The sequence below is a fragment of the Quercus lobata genome, chromosome 4 (genome assembly GCF_001633185.2).
Source record: "Quercus lobata isolate SW786 chromosome 4, ValleyOak3.0 Primary Assembly, whole genome shotgun sequence".
In the NCBI taxonomy this organism is placed as follows: Eukaryota; Viridiplantae; Streptophyta; class Magnoliopsida; order Fagales; family Fagaceae; genus Quercus; species Quercus lobata.
The window spans coordinates 71,302,100-71,316,856 of NC_044907.1; the positions used below are offsets into that span (position 1 = coordinate 71,302,100).

The window sequence follows — 14,757 nt, forward strand, 5'->3', positions numbered from 1 at the left end:
CTCTTGCTGAAGTGGCATGAGCCAACTCAGCACGAATTCGTGACCTGGATCACTGTAACACTTAAAATTGTGACTCAAACCCACGAGTTCAGAGAGTGTAGTTTTCTTTTATGAATAGATTTCAGAATCAGAGTATATTTTAAACACTGTTATTCTAGTTGCAAGGTTGGGGGTCAAAATCATACCAAAATTTGAGACAGTGTAGCGTGTAGCCTGGAAGGCGATCAAGATTCAAGAACGAAGAGTTTTGACAGAGTAAAAGGTTTCGGAAGCAACAATGAGTGAAGGTCCAAAGCTCTACGCCAACAAGCCCAAAAAGGGTAAAACTAAAAAACAATTCTTTGCTGTCAAAAAACAATCATTTCTACTTCCGTTTTTTTGTTTTCAGTATTTTGGGTTTCGGTGTTTGACTTTTGATTGATTGTTTGTGCTCTTTTACTTTACAAACAAACAGCACAACTGAAAAAATTTCAAGACGGACATCAGAAAGCCAAGGAGTTCTCAACACCATCATCATCATCAACAATGGGAACTCAGTCTTCTTCACCACCTCAGCCACCACCACCAAAAGAGTCATTTGCTCGCCGTTACAAGTTCGTCTGGCCTATGCTTTTGGCTGTCAATCTTGCCGTTGGAGGTTCCTTTCTTTCTCTTATTCCTCAATCCTCAGTGTATGTGTGTATGTGAGTGTGAGTATTTATTTGTTTACAAAGTGATTGAATTTATAAAATGGTGTAATGGGTTTTAAGATTTCAGCTGAAAAGAACAATTTTTAAGCTCATTCAGTGATTAAATATTGAAAATGGTGTAATGGGTTTTAAGATTTTAGCTTAAAGGAATTATTTTTAAGCTCATTTAGTGCGTTTCTTGATGTTTTTGTTGATGGGTATTCTACTGGTAGACACTCAAAATAGGGGTATGGTTAATATAGTAGATTATTAAAGGGGAATTAAACATTTTATGGCTTCTCAGAATGGTTTTGATCTCACTTGTCAAAAAAAAAAAAAAAAAAAAAAAAACTACAGATTGCTTGAATGTTTGGGAGTTGGCTGGTTTGTATACAATAAAATGCAAATATGAAACCTTGGAGGTTGTATTGATGCATAGTTTATTTAGTGTAATATTTTATGCTTTGATTCTATTATGTAGTTTATGGGTGCTTAATCAAGGCCGGGCATGCTAATATAATGTAGCTAAAGATTAGTTTTCCCTTAAGCACGTCAATTCAATAAGAAGGAATACCATATGATCCAAATTCTTGACTACAAGCTACTAAACTCCTGCTTAAAACACTTCTTTACTTGCTTGTTTGAGAGGTGGGGGTGTTAGACTGAGTGCCAGTTCATCTCGTAACAAACGAGCAGACTTGGGATGGAGAAAAAAATCAATGTTAATTCTGAGAAACTTGAGGGTTTCAATATGAAAGGATAGATTCCTAGGTGGCTTCAAGCCTCGAATTTTCTCAGACCTTAACATCATCTTTCTTCTACCAAAGTGTGCACTTTCAGTATAAAATGAACTGGCATCTCTATCATTACTTTTGTCTGTTTTTCTCTCTAGCATCATAATGGAAGAGTTAAGTAGCATTCAATTATTTTGATTATGATATGTTGGAATAGAAGTGAGAGAGGGCATTACCCATGGTATCATACCAAACTAATACCGTGGGCTCTCAGTGGTAGTTCAATTATTGTTCTTAATGGAAATACATCATAAAAGAGAAAATAGTCCTATTCATTCTTGGAAGATTAACCCTCTTTTCTGCACACTCTAGACAATTTAAAAGATGAGAAAATTTTAAAGTTTATTATTTTTTGTGTTTGGTTTGTTTAGCATGAGAGAAAAGAAAAGAAACTGTAAAGAAATTATGTCAGCAATTTCTTCTTAGCTCACCAAGATTTTCCATTCCGAGTTTGGTGAGATTTAGAGAGAAATTTATACATAAGGAAGAAATGGTAGTACAATTTGTATATGTGTTCAATGTAATTTTCGACCCTTTTTATTTTCTCCTCTTTTCTTTACTTTATTTCCTCTTTTAAAATGTGAACTAAATAGAGGGTGAAACGGTTCTGGAAGGATAAGTTTAGAATGACAATTTAAAAAACACATAAAACATATTTACATATATTGTTGTTAACAAGCCAATGAGATACTGCTCAAGTGTTCAATTGGCACTTCCTCTTCCCATAATAATGGGATGGAGGGTGAGGTCATGAGTTGAAGACCCACTGGGTGCATGTGTAACTTACCAATAAAGAAAATGTTGTCAACAAGACAAGTGGATGGTAGTTTAGTAAATATTTGGATCTTTATGGGTTAAAGAAAAAGTGAGGACTGAGCCTGTTTAGTAATAGGATTCTTAGCCTTGCTTTATCATATTGTTTTCTCCTTTATGGCGTGTTTATGGTGCCAACAATGCATTATAACTTCAAGTGTTCTTTTTTGAGCTTTTGCATATCTATATGATTCTATATGAGATTTATCAATATTTATCAAATCTTTTCCTATCTAGCGAAACGCTATTGGAGCAAATGACAAAGAAAGTGGGAGTCAATTTTTTTTAATCCTAATTTTAAACCTTCAGACCTCTCTTTGATTTAAAACCACAAGTTCCTAAGTCTTTCTCTGCACTCAGCTTCTGCCGAAAAAATTAATTTGTTTGAGCTCTTTACTTTTGTTGTTCATTATTAATAAAATGGGGGTCTATAGTATGGTTGAAAAAGATGGGCTTATAGCTGAGGCTTTTAGCAGTTTATTGTGAAATAAATTAATTAAATTTAGTGTTTGGGGTAAGATTGAAAGAATTTAGGAGTTTCAGGAATAGCGGGGAGTTCGAGTGCGAAAGTGTTGAAATTAGGTTGAATTCGACCAGTAGAGTTCTGAATTTCATGTATATGTGACACTCAACTTGCCATGTGCGCTGCTGGGTCTGCTATGTTGGAATTTGGCTGTTGAAGAGCTGGATTTTCGTAGCCATACTGCCAAAGCCAATGAGTTTTAAGTTTTAAAATTGGAAATAGAGTCTGCAAATTCATATCTTTATGAACCGAGTGAGTCTAGAAATGAATTCCTTTAATGACTGAGATCTAACCATAATGAGTCAAGAAACATCCAACCAAGTCATGAGCCAATATCTTGGCTTAACGCACCTAGCTTGTACAAACAATTCCATGACCTTTAATTCGGTCCTCAAAACCATCTGGTAGCCATGACCTTTAATTCAGTCCTCAAAACCATCTGGTAGCTCAAAAGTATCCCCATCCACCAAAATATTTTAATTTCTTAGAGCCCAAAAGAATAGCAACCCGGATAGTTCTAACCCAAGAGCCAACTTTTCCTTGTTCTCTTGACTTGGTCTCACTTTAGTTCCAGGTGCTACATAAACCACGGACCTATCTTGTTTGTCTAACCACTCAACAATTGTATCCTGAGTGTCATCTTTGTTGTCTGCCCAAACTTGTATTGTGGGTGGCAATAAGCCAACCGGAACTGCAGGTTTTTGGTGGAGCTCTTTTAGGAGGTTCAACCACTGAGATTTGAGCTCCATGCAACTGCAGAAAATAAGCATTCAGTCCCTGAGATCAGTGGCCCAAAATAGTCTCAATGGAGATATCTCTGAACATTTCAAAAAATTTCTTGCCCTTGTAGAGTCAAAGCATCGCCTTGGTAGGAAAGGTTACCCACTTGGAAAGGACAATCAAGTCCTCTCACTTAGTTGCTGGTTTGTAATTGGCCATTATCTCTGGTATAGATGAACCAAAGAAAGAAATGGAACATTCATTGAGATGCCTATTTTAGCAGCAATTGGCGGTAACTAGTGAGGAAATAAATCGTAGATAATACTTATCAAAAAATAAATAAATCGTAGATAATCCAATCAGGAGTAGAAATTTCAAGGAACCAAGCCATAGCTTCTTGGAGACCCTTTCAAGGTGCGAGATTTTGAGTTGTGTGATGTCAATGGTAGCATTTTCGTTGTCAGAGAGATTATTGACATGTTTCATTTTGGCAGTTAAAGTACTGAATTTCATGTCACTCAATTCTATGCTTTAATTGCAGAATTGTGCAGCTAAATTTCTGGAAAATGTGCAACTGTTCACCAAATTCAGTGGCTAAAGTTCACCAAAATTGGTGCTTAACTACCAGTTCCCGCTTGAGTGAATTTGGTTCATATAACTACCAGAAGTGTGGCATTTTCCCTCCCCTCACTTGGTTCATATAACTACCAGAAGTGTGGCATTTTCCCTCCCCTCACGTAATAATTGAGTGCCAATTGAGCACATAATTTGGCACTTACAGTGCCAAATGCAGTTTCATTTTGACACTTCCAAGGCTGAATTTCACACTATTCCATAAATCTCTTATTTTTCTTGACATAGCCCCAAATTCTTAGTTTATTTTATTTTTTACAATAAATTTCCAAATGCCTCTACAATTGCTGTTCGCAATCCCCTCCTCCACTGAAGGGGTAAAAAGCTGGGGAAAAAAGAAGAAGAAAGAAAGCAAAGGAAAAGTATCAAAAGTCTGGCTAAATTTATTTTGTTGTGGTTAACTAGTACGTGTAGCTTATTGAATCTACTTCATAATATATATTTCTTGGTTGGAGTTGTTTTGTATCTGCACTGGACACTCTGCTTCTCCAGATGACAGACTATGGGTGGATATCCTTGATCTATATCTAAGGCAGCCTTTTCTGCATGCCAAATTAAGGACCATAAGCCATTGTGTTGAGGCTACAATATAAGGACACTGCAAAAGTTGCAACATATGCCTGTAACTGTAAGATATTATTAGACTTGTGAATATATGGGAGACATGTTCCACATTGGCATGTCCAACAAAGCTTGAGAGGAATGTATCTTCATTCTCTGCTTGCTCTGATACTTGTATTTTCTTCTTTGTTGCAATAATTTAATAATGTGAGTGACTGCCCCTGTAGACTTGTGAACCATGTGTAGCCGTGTCCCATAGAAAAATATATGGTAACTAGGAAAAAATTGGAGACCTTTACACACCCAATCTTCCTACTATGGTATTCTTAACATGATATCAATATTTGAAACTTTACATTTTTGATATGCTACTTGCCAATGAATCTTCCTCACCTGTTTGAACTTGCCACAATGGGCATATCCATGTCTCCTTGATATTGATGCTCTTGGTTATAGTAATGTTATTATCATGCTTGTGTTTTATGCATTGAAGCAAGTTGATATTTGGAAGATGAGTAGTTAGCCTACTTTCTTGAAAGCAGCATTCCTAATCCTAATAAAGGAGTGAGGATTCTTAGAAAGGAAATGTATTCTTAACACGTCATAGTCCTATGTGGCCTGAGAGGTATTCTATCTAGTTTCTAGTTTTTTGGTTCAACTTGGTCTTTTATTTTTTCCTTCTCTGTTTCTCAGAAGTTTTTATATATACATTGTTAGTTTAAGCTTATGCAATACTGTCTTGAAACTTTTGATTCGGTTGCTTGACAACATTCTCTCTGGGGCTCTTAATGTGTTTCTTATGAGATTAAGGTTTCTGTGAATTTTATAGCTTACCTCTTTATGAGGACAAAGAAGAAAGATGCAGATATAGAGGAAGAAGTTGCAACTCCACAATCAACCACATCTGCTACAGCTACTCTTGTTGAAAAGCCCTCACCCTTGCCACCCATCACACAGGTTGTGAAGTTGCGAGAACCAATTCCGGAGGATCAGCAGCGTGAACTTTTCAAGTGGATGTTGGAAGAGAAAAGGAAGGTCAAACCAAAAGATCCTGTTGAAAAGAAGCGCCTTGATGATGAGAAAGCCATTCTCAAACAGTTTATTCGAGCAAAATCTATACCAAGTGTCTAATTATTTAACACTTGTTCACAAACATAGAGACTACCAGAAATTATTTTTCGCCCTTTCAGTTTTAACTGTCATGAAGTTTACTTTATCCTTATGTTGAATGTCAATAGGTTTCCCGATTGTTTGTCTAGAATGATGTAAGTAAGGACTTCACCTAATTTGGTTGAATTTGTTTTTATTGATAATTCAATAGTTGGGAGAGGAAATTTGAACCCTAGACACTTTTGTTGGAAACACTAAGAAATGCTAGTTGAGCTATAAGGCTCTTGGTTGGTTGAAGTTCATTAAAATCTTCGTTGTTCAATACAGCTAGTATGTGGAAGGAACATAATAGTATGTTTGAAAAATGTGGAGAGATCTCTTGATCATTTAAAATCCTTGTTGCATCGCTACTTAACTAATCTTGAGCTTGGGGTCTCACGCATTGCATTTCCATTTTAGAGTTCCAATACTCTCTTAATAGAACTCAACTTGATGCTCCTGTACTTTTTTATAATTCTGTGTTCATTATCATGAAAATAAAGTTAATAAAATTTCATGACTTGTTAAAACAATTGAAAAAGAAAAAACCCTAGAGTAATTATTTTTCTTTGAGAGAATTAGGTATCATATGTTGTGCTTATGTCATGTGACTCATCACAAGTGTCATACCATACGTGTTTTCGTCATGTAATTGTTAGTATATTATAATTGCAAAGATTTCTCATTAGTTATTTAAACTATTTTGATCACCTAACATCATTCTTGGTTGTGATGAAATATTGATTTCACTCTGTATACTCCTATCTGGGAATGTCAATTTTTATTAGCTATTTTATTTCTCACTCTCTATAATGATCCTTTTTTTTTGATAGGTTGTAGGGCTTTACCCCTGGGGGAGCCCTTCCAGAAATTCTCGAAGGCCTGGGCTGAACCCAGGCCTAAGAGGGGGTTTGGAAATAGCTTTCAACCAACAATAGTCGCGTCTCGGTTAGAACCTCACGGATTGCGTCATTGCCCCAAGCGCATAGATAGCTATAATGATCCTATCTCATGGACATTGATAATATATCTATAATGATCCTATCTCATGGACATTGATAATATGAATGAAAGCCAGTTCAGTTGAATAATAGACCATCTCATAATATTTATTTTTTAACACAACAAATCAAGGAAGAATGACCCCAGGCCTCAAATACGTTGAGTTCATTGCTTTACATTATCATTTAAAAAAAAAAAAAAAATGTTTTGAGGCTAATTTTAGCTACTCACTAATTCTCCCTAAACTATAAGGGGCTGGACTCTGGAGTGAGTTACTAGGGTAAGTTTACTACAATTTTATGTATCCTCGTGAATATAACCTAAAGAGAGTGTAAATTAAAAAGGGTTAATTTCCTAAAATAACACTAAGGAAGTTAAGCAAAATTCTTGTGAAAATTTTCAATGAAAAAATTTGTCTCGAAAAAATTCTTAAAATTCTCTTATTATATTTTATTTTATAGATAGAATATAAACCTATGAGCTCTATAATACCTTTTCTTTATCGTGAGAGCAAAACAAAATGAGGGAATACTTACTATTGTATTACAAGAACAGCCACAACGTTTAGAAATCACAAACACCTAGGGGCTTTGGTTTTTTTGGACTTCTTGTCCTGCCAACTAATAGCTATCTTATTACACACTTCATACATATTTCTCTTTAAAATTATGCTTTTAAAACACGATTTCAGTTCATGTGGCTGTATGTGGAGTGAGTGTATAATAAAGAGTGTGACTATCATTATTCATCTATTAAATTTAAGACAAAACTTAGGTACAGTACCTTAGGTGTTGTTCCTTAAGTTCCCATCTTAGAATTTAGTCACGTGGCTACTTAACTAAAAAATACGTTTTCATTCCATAAAAAAAAAATTCTATATGGCAGAATCTTAAGAAAAGAACCTAAGGAACAACGCTTAAGTACTGTACTTAAGTCTTGTCCTAAATTTAAACACTGTGTGTACGGTAAGTGTATAATAAAGAGTGTGACTCTCATTACTCATCCATTACATTTAAACCCATCCATTTGCCACCACTCCTCACCTCACACCTCATTCTCTTTAGACTTCCAATTGACATAGATAGAGGGAAAATCATCCTTGTCTCTTCCTTATCCACACACATACAATTCTAGTTTATTTCTTTACTTTAAATTTATGTATATAACATATTTCTGTCATTTGTATCAAAACCGGATTATTGATAGTGAAAGAGGTAAGCTGTGAAACACACATGGGGTTTGTGGATGAGACGCATCCAATCTCCTTGATCAGATTTGGGTTCAAATGCTCACCTCCAAATGCTCATCCACTTTGAAACAGTGATGCCCTCTCTGTCCCTTAAATGGCCTATATGGTATATTATTACTATGTGAACCCCACCCCATTTGTCTTCATGCTATCCCACATTTATAAGCTCTTGTTATTTTGCACTTCATTCTGTTTCTCTTATTTTTTCATATTTAGTTATTTATCTACAACACCTCTCAGTTGGTTCCCCTGCATGCACTCCATTGCATAGTTTTGGAAACCAAGGTCTTCTTTTCTCAACTCTCTACTTAAATTACATTATATCCATGCAACAGTTTTTTGCACCTTTCTTTCATGTGGGTGTTGGCTAAAACTGCTTGAGAACATATCTTTATGCATACGAGTGGGATTTTCAAATCCCAGCTTTTGTTACTTCTTTCTGTATTTTAAGAAGTTTATATATATGAGCATGTGAGTTTTGTTTTCCTTGCCATTTATGTGAATTCAGTTTCTTTCTTACATTTACACTCCTTTTGGTTGCTCAGAATTCTGAGGAAGATATGATAAAATATTAAATTCTAATATCTCTCTCTCTCTCTCTCTCTCTCTCTCTCCGCGTTATCTTTGCTTCCAAAGTATAACAAACCTACCTTAACCAAGCCATTCCTTTGGATATAAATTGAACAAAAAAAAGTTTTTGATAATGGAGATATTCCCTTGTTTGCTGGAGCTGTATGCACACTTTGAGCAAAGTTTAAGCTTATTTGACTCTACTCTACCTCTATTGATGAAAAGATGAGGGAGAGTTTTTTGAGATGGTTTCATATCATCATATTCATAGGTCATCTATTAATTCATGAGTGAGAGAGTGGGTTAATTCAAGTCGAGGAAACAAAGATAAGGTAGAAGAAGACCAAAAATAACATTAATGGAAGTAATAAAAAAAGACATCAATTAAGGAAGTAAATTTTTGATAGAATAGAACGGCGGAAAAGGATATGCTGACTCCAACTAGTTTATTGAGGATCCATAGCTGCTCCCAAAATTTTGAGATTTAGGCTTAATTGTAGTTATATGGATTTGATTTATAAATTGAGCTTGAATAATTTATTCTTAGTTTAAAAGCCACTCTTTGCTTGTGTTATTGTTCACATGTGTAGATGATGATCTGATTCCTCATGTCTTTGATGTAAAATACAGATTTTCTGAAGGGAAACTTTAACAGAAACCAAAGATGGAAATAACCAACGTCAGTGAGTATGAGGCCATTGCAAAGCAAAAATTGCCCAAGATGGTGTTTGACTACTATGCATCAGGAGCAGAGGACCAATGGACTCTGGCAGAAAACAGAAATGCTTTCTCAAGAATTCTGTGAGATTTTCATCTTTGTGTTCAATGTTCAAATAAAGTATATGAAACTTAATTTTGTTCTCCCTTTTCTCCCTATTTATTTTGTGTATTTTATTCATTAGGAATGTATCTATTTTGGAATTCTTTGAAATAACTGTTATTATTAAATATAGGTTTCGACCACGTATTCTTATTGATGTAAGCAAGATAGACATGACTACTACTGTTTTGGGCTTCAAAATATCTATGCCAATAATGATTGCCCCAACAGCCATGCAGAAAATGGCTCATCCTGAGGGTATGCAAGTGATTCTCCTTAAGCTACTCCCGGTTCTTTTTTAAACTTGTTCAGTTAACATTTATAACCAGTTAACTGTTGATCCTAATTAATTTTAGTTAGTTATTGTAACTTGTTTTCCAAAGCTGTTATAACTTGTTTTCTAGTATTGATTAATTGATTTTATTTGTTTCCAGAGCTGTTATAACTTGTTTTGTAGTGTTGATTAATTGATTTTTTTTGTCAGCTGTTTGTACTTAAATCAACTGATTTATGAGACATATGCTCTGATCCAATTCTAAGCAGATATCTTCTCCAAAAAAAAAAAAAAAACCATAAGCAGATAGAGAGAGAGAGAGAGAGAGAGAGAGAAGAAATATGACATTTCTTCAAGCAGATTATTATTTAAGGCAGATTATTTGATTGACTGCAAAATTTAGGATCCATTTGGATACAGCTTGTTTTTGCTGAAACTGAAAACTGAAAACACTGTAACAAAATAAATTTTAAGTGTGTGAATAGTACCATGGGTCCCATTTTTTTATATATATTTTTAATGAATAAAGTGGGTGTGATCCCATGAACAGTGCATGAACAGTGATGAACAGTATATGAACAGTAAAACTTGTCTCTAATGGCTGAAAAGCATGAAAAAAAAAAAAAGAAAAAAAAAAGCAAAACGCAAACGCTAGAGGCAATAATAATTCCTATCCAAACACTCACTTAGTTGCATGTTATTTTAGTCAAGTTGATACTTGGACGGGATTACTTGTTCATTAGTATTAATCTAACACCATTTGAAGAATGCATGGTAGTGTCTAATAACATAAATTTGCTCTCATGCAGGGGAGTATGCAACAGCAAGAGCTGCATCAGCCGCTGGAACAATTATGGTACTACTTTTCGCTTTTATCCATGTTTTTTAAGTAGTCACACTATTCTATTGACTTTGAACTTCACAAGTGTCACAGATTATCTCTTCAATTATGCTGAGTTGCAAATCGGATTAGGAATCAGAAAGGGAAAAGTGCATGTCTAAAGAGACAATGTATCAATTATAGGGGAGTTAATAGTGTTTGCGTACTTGGTCCTGCGTGATCACATGCCCTCTTAATGGATCTAGACATTATTCACTTTATGTGGTTGAAATATTTTTTTCTGTGCGGAGTTTAGTTACTTGTTACTTTTATCAATATTAGGCTAGATGTTTCAAGAAAAAGAAACTAAAGTAAGAAGGGTTAGATGTTCACTTAATTGGCCTGACTTGAATGGGAGATATGCACGGAAGGAAAAAGCGTATTATGTTAACCCCAAAGGAAATTAAATGGCTCAGAAATCTTAGTGGAGGCCTTTGATATTTCAAGCAATTGTCAGGGAAAGTTAAACTGACATATATGTCTCACGTTAAAATTCTTTCCCATTCTTTCTCGGAGGGTCAGATGCACTTTTAGATTCCTACTTTTATTAATTGGCACATTTTCCAATACAGATATATAACCACCACAACTAAGATGTCATGTTTTTATCACAGCAATGTAAACAACTTTGGCAGTGTATAGAAACTGATTCACATAATAATGAGATCACACTGAAAGGACTGGATGAGCATCAGCTTAATAATGAATACAGAAAAGATGGATTATTTAGATTTGTTAGCTTTATTGGTTTTAATTTCAGTGTGTGCTTTGCTTTGTTTAATCATTCAGTCAATCATTTCAGACTTTATCCTCATGGGCAACTTCTAGTGTTGAGGAGGTTGCTTCAACTGGACCTGGAATCCGCTTTTTCCAGCTCTATGTAAGCTTAATGTACTTATTGCATTTCTGTTTGTTGGTTTCTGAATTGAAATACATTTTAAGTCTGTCTTTATGCTTTATGTGATTAAAGATTGTGCTTGTCATAATGTTCAGGTCTACAAGGACAGGCATGTTGTTGCTCAACTTGTGAGAAGAGCTGAAAGAGCTGGGTTCAAGGCTATTGCCCTTACAGTTGATACCCCAAGACTGGGTCGCAGAGAAGCTGACATCAAGAATAGGTCACATCAAATTTGTTATAGAAACTCCTTTGCTCAATAATCTGCCATTTCTTGCTAGAAGGCTGATCATATCAGCTTGTCAAGTAGCTGAAGTTTAGCATGTAAAAGATTCACTTACACTCTTAAGAGCACATCTAAAATCCAATTGGTTCTCTTTCACAGGTTTACTTTACCACCATTTTTGACATTGAAGAACTTTGAAGGTTTGGACCTTGGCAAGATGGACAAAGTGAGTGACAAGGGGACTGTATTTCTCACTCCCTCCTTTGGTTGCAAAATTGAATAAACCTACAGCATCCACTAATGATGTTTTTGTCTTGTTAATGTCTTCTGTTTTTTTTTATTTTTAATTTTTAATTGTGGTTCCTTGCAGAGTAATGACTCTGGACTTGCTTCATATGTTGCTGGTCAAATAGATCGTTCTCTGAGCTGGAAGGTATGTCAGATGAACCAAGTAGTTTAGGTACATTAATTCAAAGGTCTTCAATCTGTTACAATGGTTGCAATTAGGCATTTGTACTGTTTGATATGTGGAGTTATTTAGAGTTAATGAAAATTTGGACATAGAATTTGCTATTACTCGTTGGAAAAAGAGTTGGCCAATTTATAGACTGGTGAAAAAGTTAAAAGTTTTCAAATCCCCACATACTCAACTGAAAAAAAAAAAAAAAATAGAAAAGGACTTATATAAGGCATAGAAGAATAGACAGATCAGTGGGATAAACAGATATCACAGTACTAATCCAAGCACAAGCTAGTGGGGGAGGGGTTTAGTTTTGATGGTTGCCTTGAAGGATGCTGTCCATATAAATAATCTCTTGTGGGATTTGGACAGGATGTGAAGTGGCTTCAGACAATCACCAAACTGCCAATTCTAGTTAAGGGTGTACTCACTGCTGAGGATGGTAAGGACAATATTAACACCTGAAAATTTCTCACTATATGGCGAAATTAGTAAGAATTCTTGAATAATAATTCTATGGTTATCATGCAGCAAGGCTAGCAGTACAAGCTGGAGCTGCTGGGATTATTGTATCCAATCATGGAGCTCGCCAACTTGATTATGTCCCTGCCACCATCCTGGCCCTTGAAGAGGTACATCAATTGATGATTCCTGCTTATGGTGTATATCTATTAATTTGAAACAACTATTTACATTTCATTGGGGTACTCACTACTCAGTTTCCCAATATTCTGATAACATTTCTCTGTCCTATAATTTAGGTCGTTAAAGCTGCACAAGGACGAGTGCCTGTGTTCTTGGACGGTGGTGTACGTCGTGGAACAGATGTATTCAAGGCATTGGCACTGGGAGCTTCTGGCATATTTGTAAGCACAATGCCATTTAATTCTTACTCTAATATTGCTATATATTGTATTTCTAAAAAAGACAATTCTTTCTTGTTACCATATTCATGCCAGCACAAAAGTACTAATTTATTCTTTTCCTTTCAAATTAATGCATTTTCTTAAACCACTTTAGACACATCACATACAGTTGGATATGACTAAGACTCTGAACTCTTGGCTGTATAACAGATTGGACGCCCTGTGGTGTTCTCATTGGCTGCAGAAGGAGAGGCTGGTGTGAGAAAAGTACTCCAGATGCTGCGTGAGGAGTTTGAGCTAACTATGGCATTAAGTGGTTGCCGTTCGCTCAATGAAATCACCCGTAATCACATTGTGACTGATTGGGACCTTCCTCACCCACGCCCATTGCCCAGGCTATAGAAAAATGCCTCAGAACATCAGCAGCTGCCTATATAATGCAGTGTTCTTTAAATGGTTATATTCTGTGTTAAGCAGCCTGCCATTTTCTTTGAAGAACTCATTTTAGTTTTGATGAGTCTGCAAATATTTTGGAAGTTCTAAACTTCCTGTTATGATGATGAATAATGTGTCTTTATTAATAGTGCTTCCTTTCAATGTATATTCTTTATACACATATATACATAGTTTTATCTTCACCGTAGTAACATGCCATGAAATTCAAAAGATCTTTGGGGCAACTAGCTACATAGAGAACAAGGAGAGGATGGATTTCAAATTTCTTGAGGTTTTAGAATCAAAATGGCATGTTACCAGATGGGATTTAGGAATTATACATGTTGCATCATTTTCACGAACATTTTGGGTTGTTCACAGTTTGGGAATCAATTGGTTATTTGACATCTCAAGAAACTGTCACAATGGCCAATTCCTCTTCCCCTATAGGCACAAGACCATGATTACTTCTCCACTTGAATCACAAATTTGCTAGAAAAGAAAAACTGAAACGTTGAAGTTATTTACTTCAGAGGCTTTCTGTCAGTCAGTAAAAGAAAACAGATGTTTTTTTAAGGATTCAGAGGCTCTCACCTTGAATGGTCTTCATAATCTGCATGCAAAGAAAAGGGTTGTCTTAACATATCAGCCAACATATATATAATCTCTGAGAAAACAACTTATGATTTGCATCAATTAATGACTTACAACATGTAGAAGGTTCTCACATGTTACAAAAACAAAAACAAAACCAACATCTGATTCTGTTGCAGAAAGTTCATGAAGAACAAATAATACAAAATATGAAACTGAGAAACACCCACATGAAAACAATGTTGTAATTATGTGTTTAAGGAAGCATAAATAAACCCCGCACATGCGTGCGTGCGCACACAAACACACACACACACACACACACACATATATATATATATATATATTCTTTTTCTTGCTTGACATGGTATGGAAATCATCAGGGCTAAAACAATCTACAAACTGGTTGTTGTTCATGGCATATCATAAACTATATGAGACAAAACCAGGAAGGCATATGATAGACCATGAACACAATCAGATTGTAGTGTTTTATCAAATTAAAATCCTCCTCCAGTTAGCTGACTTTCTCTCTTCACAGAAAAAATTTCCTACAAACTGATCGTTGTTCATGTTAGAGTACCAAGAGTGGACCTATCCAGAATTGATGCTCTGCCATGAACAC

At 35.3% G+C, this 14,757-nt stretch overlaps 2 protein-coding genes and 1 non-coding gene across 6 annotated transcripts; 2 read left to right on the forward strand and 1 right to left on the reverse strand.

The window, feature by feature from the left end:
* Positions 1 to 88: 88 nt before the first annotated feature.
* Positions 89 to 6,119, forward strand: LOC115987923. Its single transcript, XM_031111535.1, has 3 exons — positions 89 to 320; positions 455 to 637; positions 5,542 to 6,119. The coding sequence occupies exons 1-3, from the start codon at positions 278 to 280 to the stop codon at positions 5,841 to 5,843; spliced, it is 528 nt and encodes a 175-aa protein (XP_030967395.1). The 5' UTR covers positions 89 to 277; the 3' UTR covers positions 5,844 to 6,119.
* A 582-nt stretch (positions 6,120 to 6,701) lies between these two features.
* Positions 6,702 to 6,852, reverse strand: LOC115988212. Its single transcript, XR_004091387.1, has one exon. It is a non-coding gene; the product is annotated as a U4 spliceosomal RNA (small nuclear RNA).
* A 1,398-nt stretch (positions 6,853 to 8,250) lies between these two features.
* On the forward strand, positions 8,251 to 13,746 carry LOC115986465 (peroxisomal (S)-2-hydroxy-acid oxidase). Of its 4 annotated transcripts, none has more exons than XM_031109495.1 (12): positions 8,251 to 8,397; positions 9,313 to 9,483; positions 9,636 to 9,760; positions 10,586 to 10,632; positions 11,459 to 11,536; positions 11,650 to 11,774; positions 11,937 to 12,003; positions 12,148 to 12,210; positions 12,610 to 12,679; positions 12,769 to 12,869; positions 12,999 to 13,103; positions 13,314 to 13,742. In XM_031109495.1, the coding sequence occupies exons 2-12, from the start codon at positions 9,347 to 9,349 to the stop codon at positions 13,503 to 13,505; spliced, it is 1,110 nt and encodes a 369-aa protein (XP_030965355.1). In that variant the 5' UTR covers positions 8,251 to 8,397; positions 9,313 to 9,346; the 3' UTR covers positions 13,506 to 13,742. The 4 variants fall into 4 exon arrangements, with proteins under 4 accessions (XP_030965355.1, XP_030965356.1, XP_030965357.1 ...); XM_031109496.1 differs by having other exon boundaries at positions 8,361 to 8,583; positions 13,314 to 13,505; XM_031109497.1 differs by lacking the exon at positions 8,251 to 8,397 and having other exon boundaries at positions 9,372 to 9,502; positions 13,314 to 13,746.
* The last annotated feature ends 1,011 nt before the right edge of the window (positions 13,747 to 14,757 follow it).

Bases quoted from the DNA above. Each gene is read 5' to 3' on its own strand.
- LOC115987923 (XM_031111535.1), top strand. From the start codon at position 278: ATGAGTGAAGGTCCAAAGCTCTACGCCAACAAGCCCAAAAAGG. The intron at 321-454 runs GTAAAACTAAAA...ACAAACAAACAG, and splicing joins CGCCAACAAGCCCAAAAAGG to CACAACTGAAAAAATTTCAA. The intron at 638-5,541 runs GTTCCTTTCTTT...TGAATTTTATAG, and splicing joins TGTCAATCTTGCCGTTGGAG to CTTACCTCTTTATGAGGACA.
- LOC115986465 (XM_031109495.1), top strand. From the start codon at position 9,347: ATGGAAATAACCAACGTCAGTGAGTATGAGGCCATTGCAAAGCAAAAA. The intron at 11,537-11,649 runs GTAAGCTTAATG...CATAATGTTCAG, and splicing joins TCCGCTTTTTCCAGCTCTAT to GTCTACAAGGACAGGCATGT. The intron at 12,680-12,768 runs GTAAGGACAATA...GTTATCATGCAG, and splicing joins TGTACTCACTGCTGAGGATG to CAAGGCTAGCAGTACAAGCT.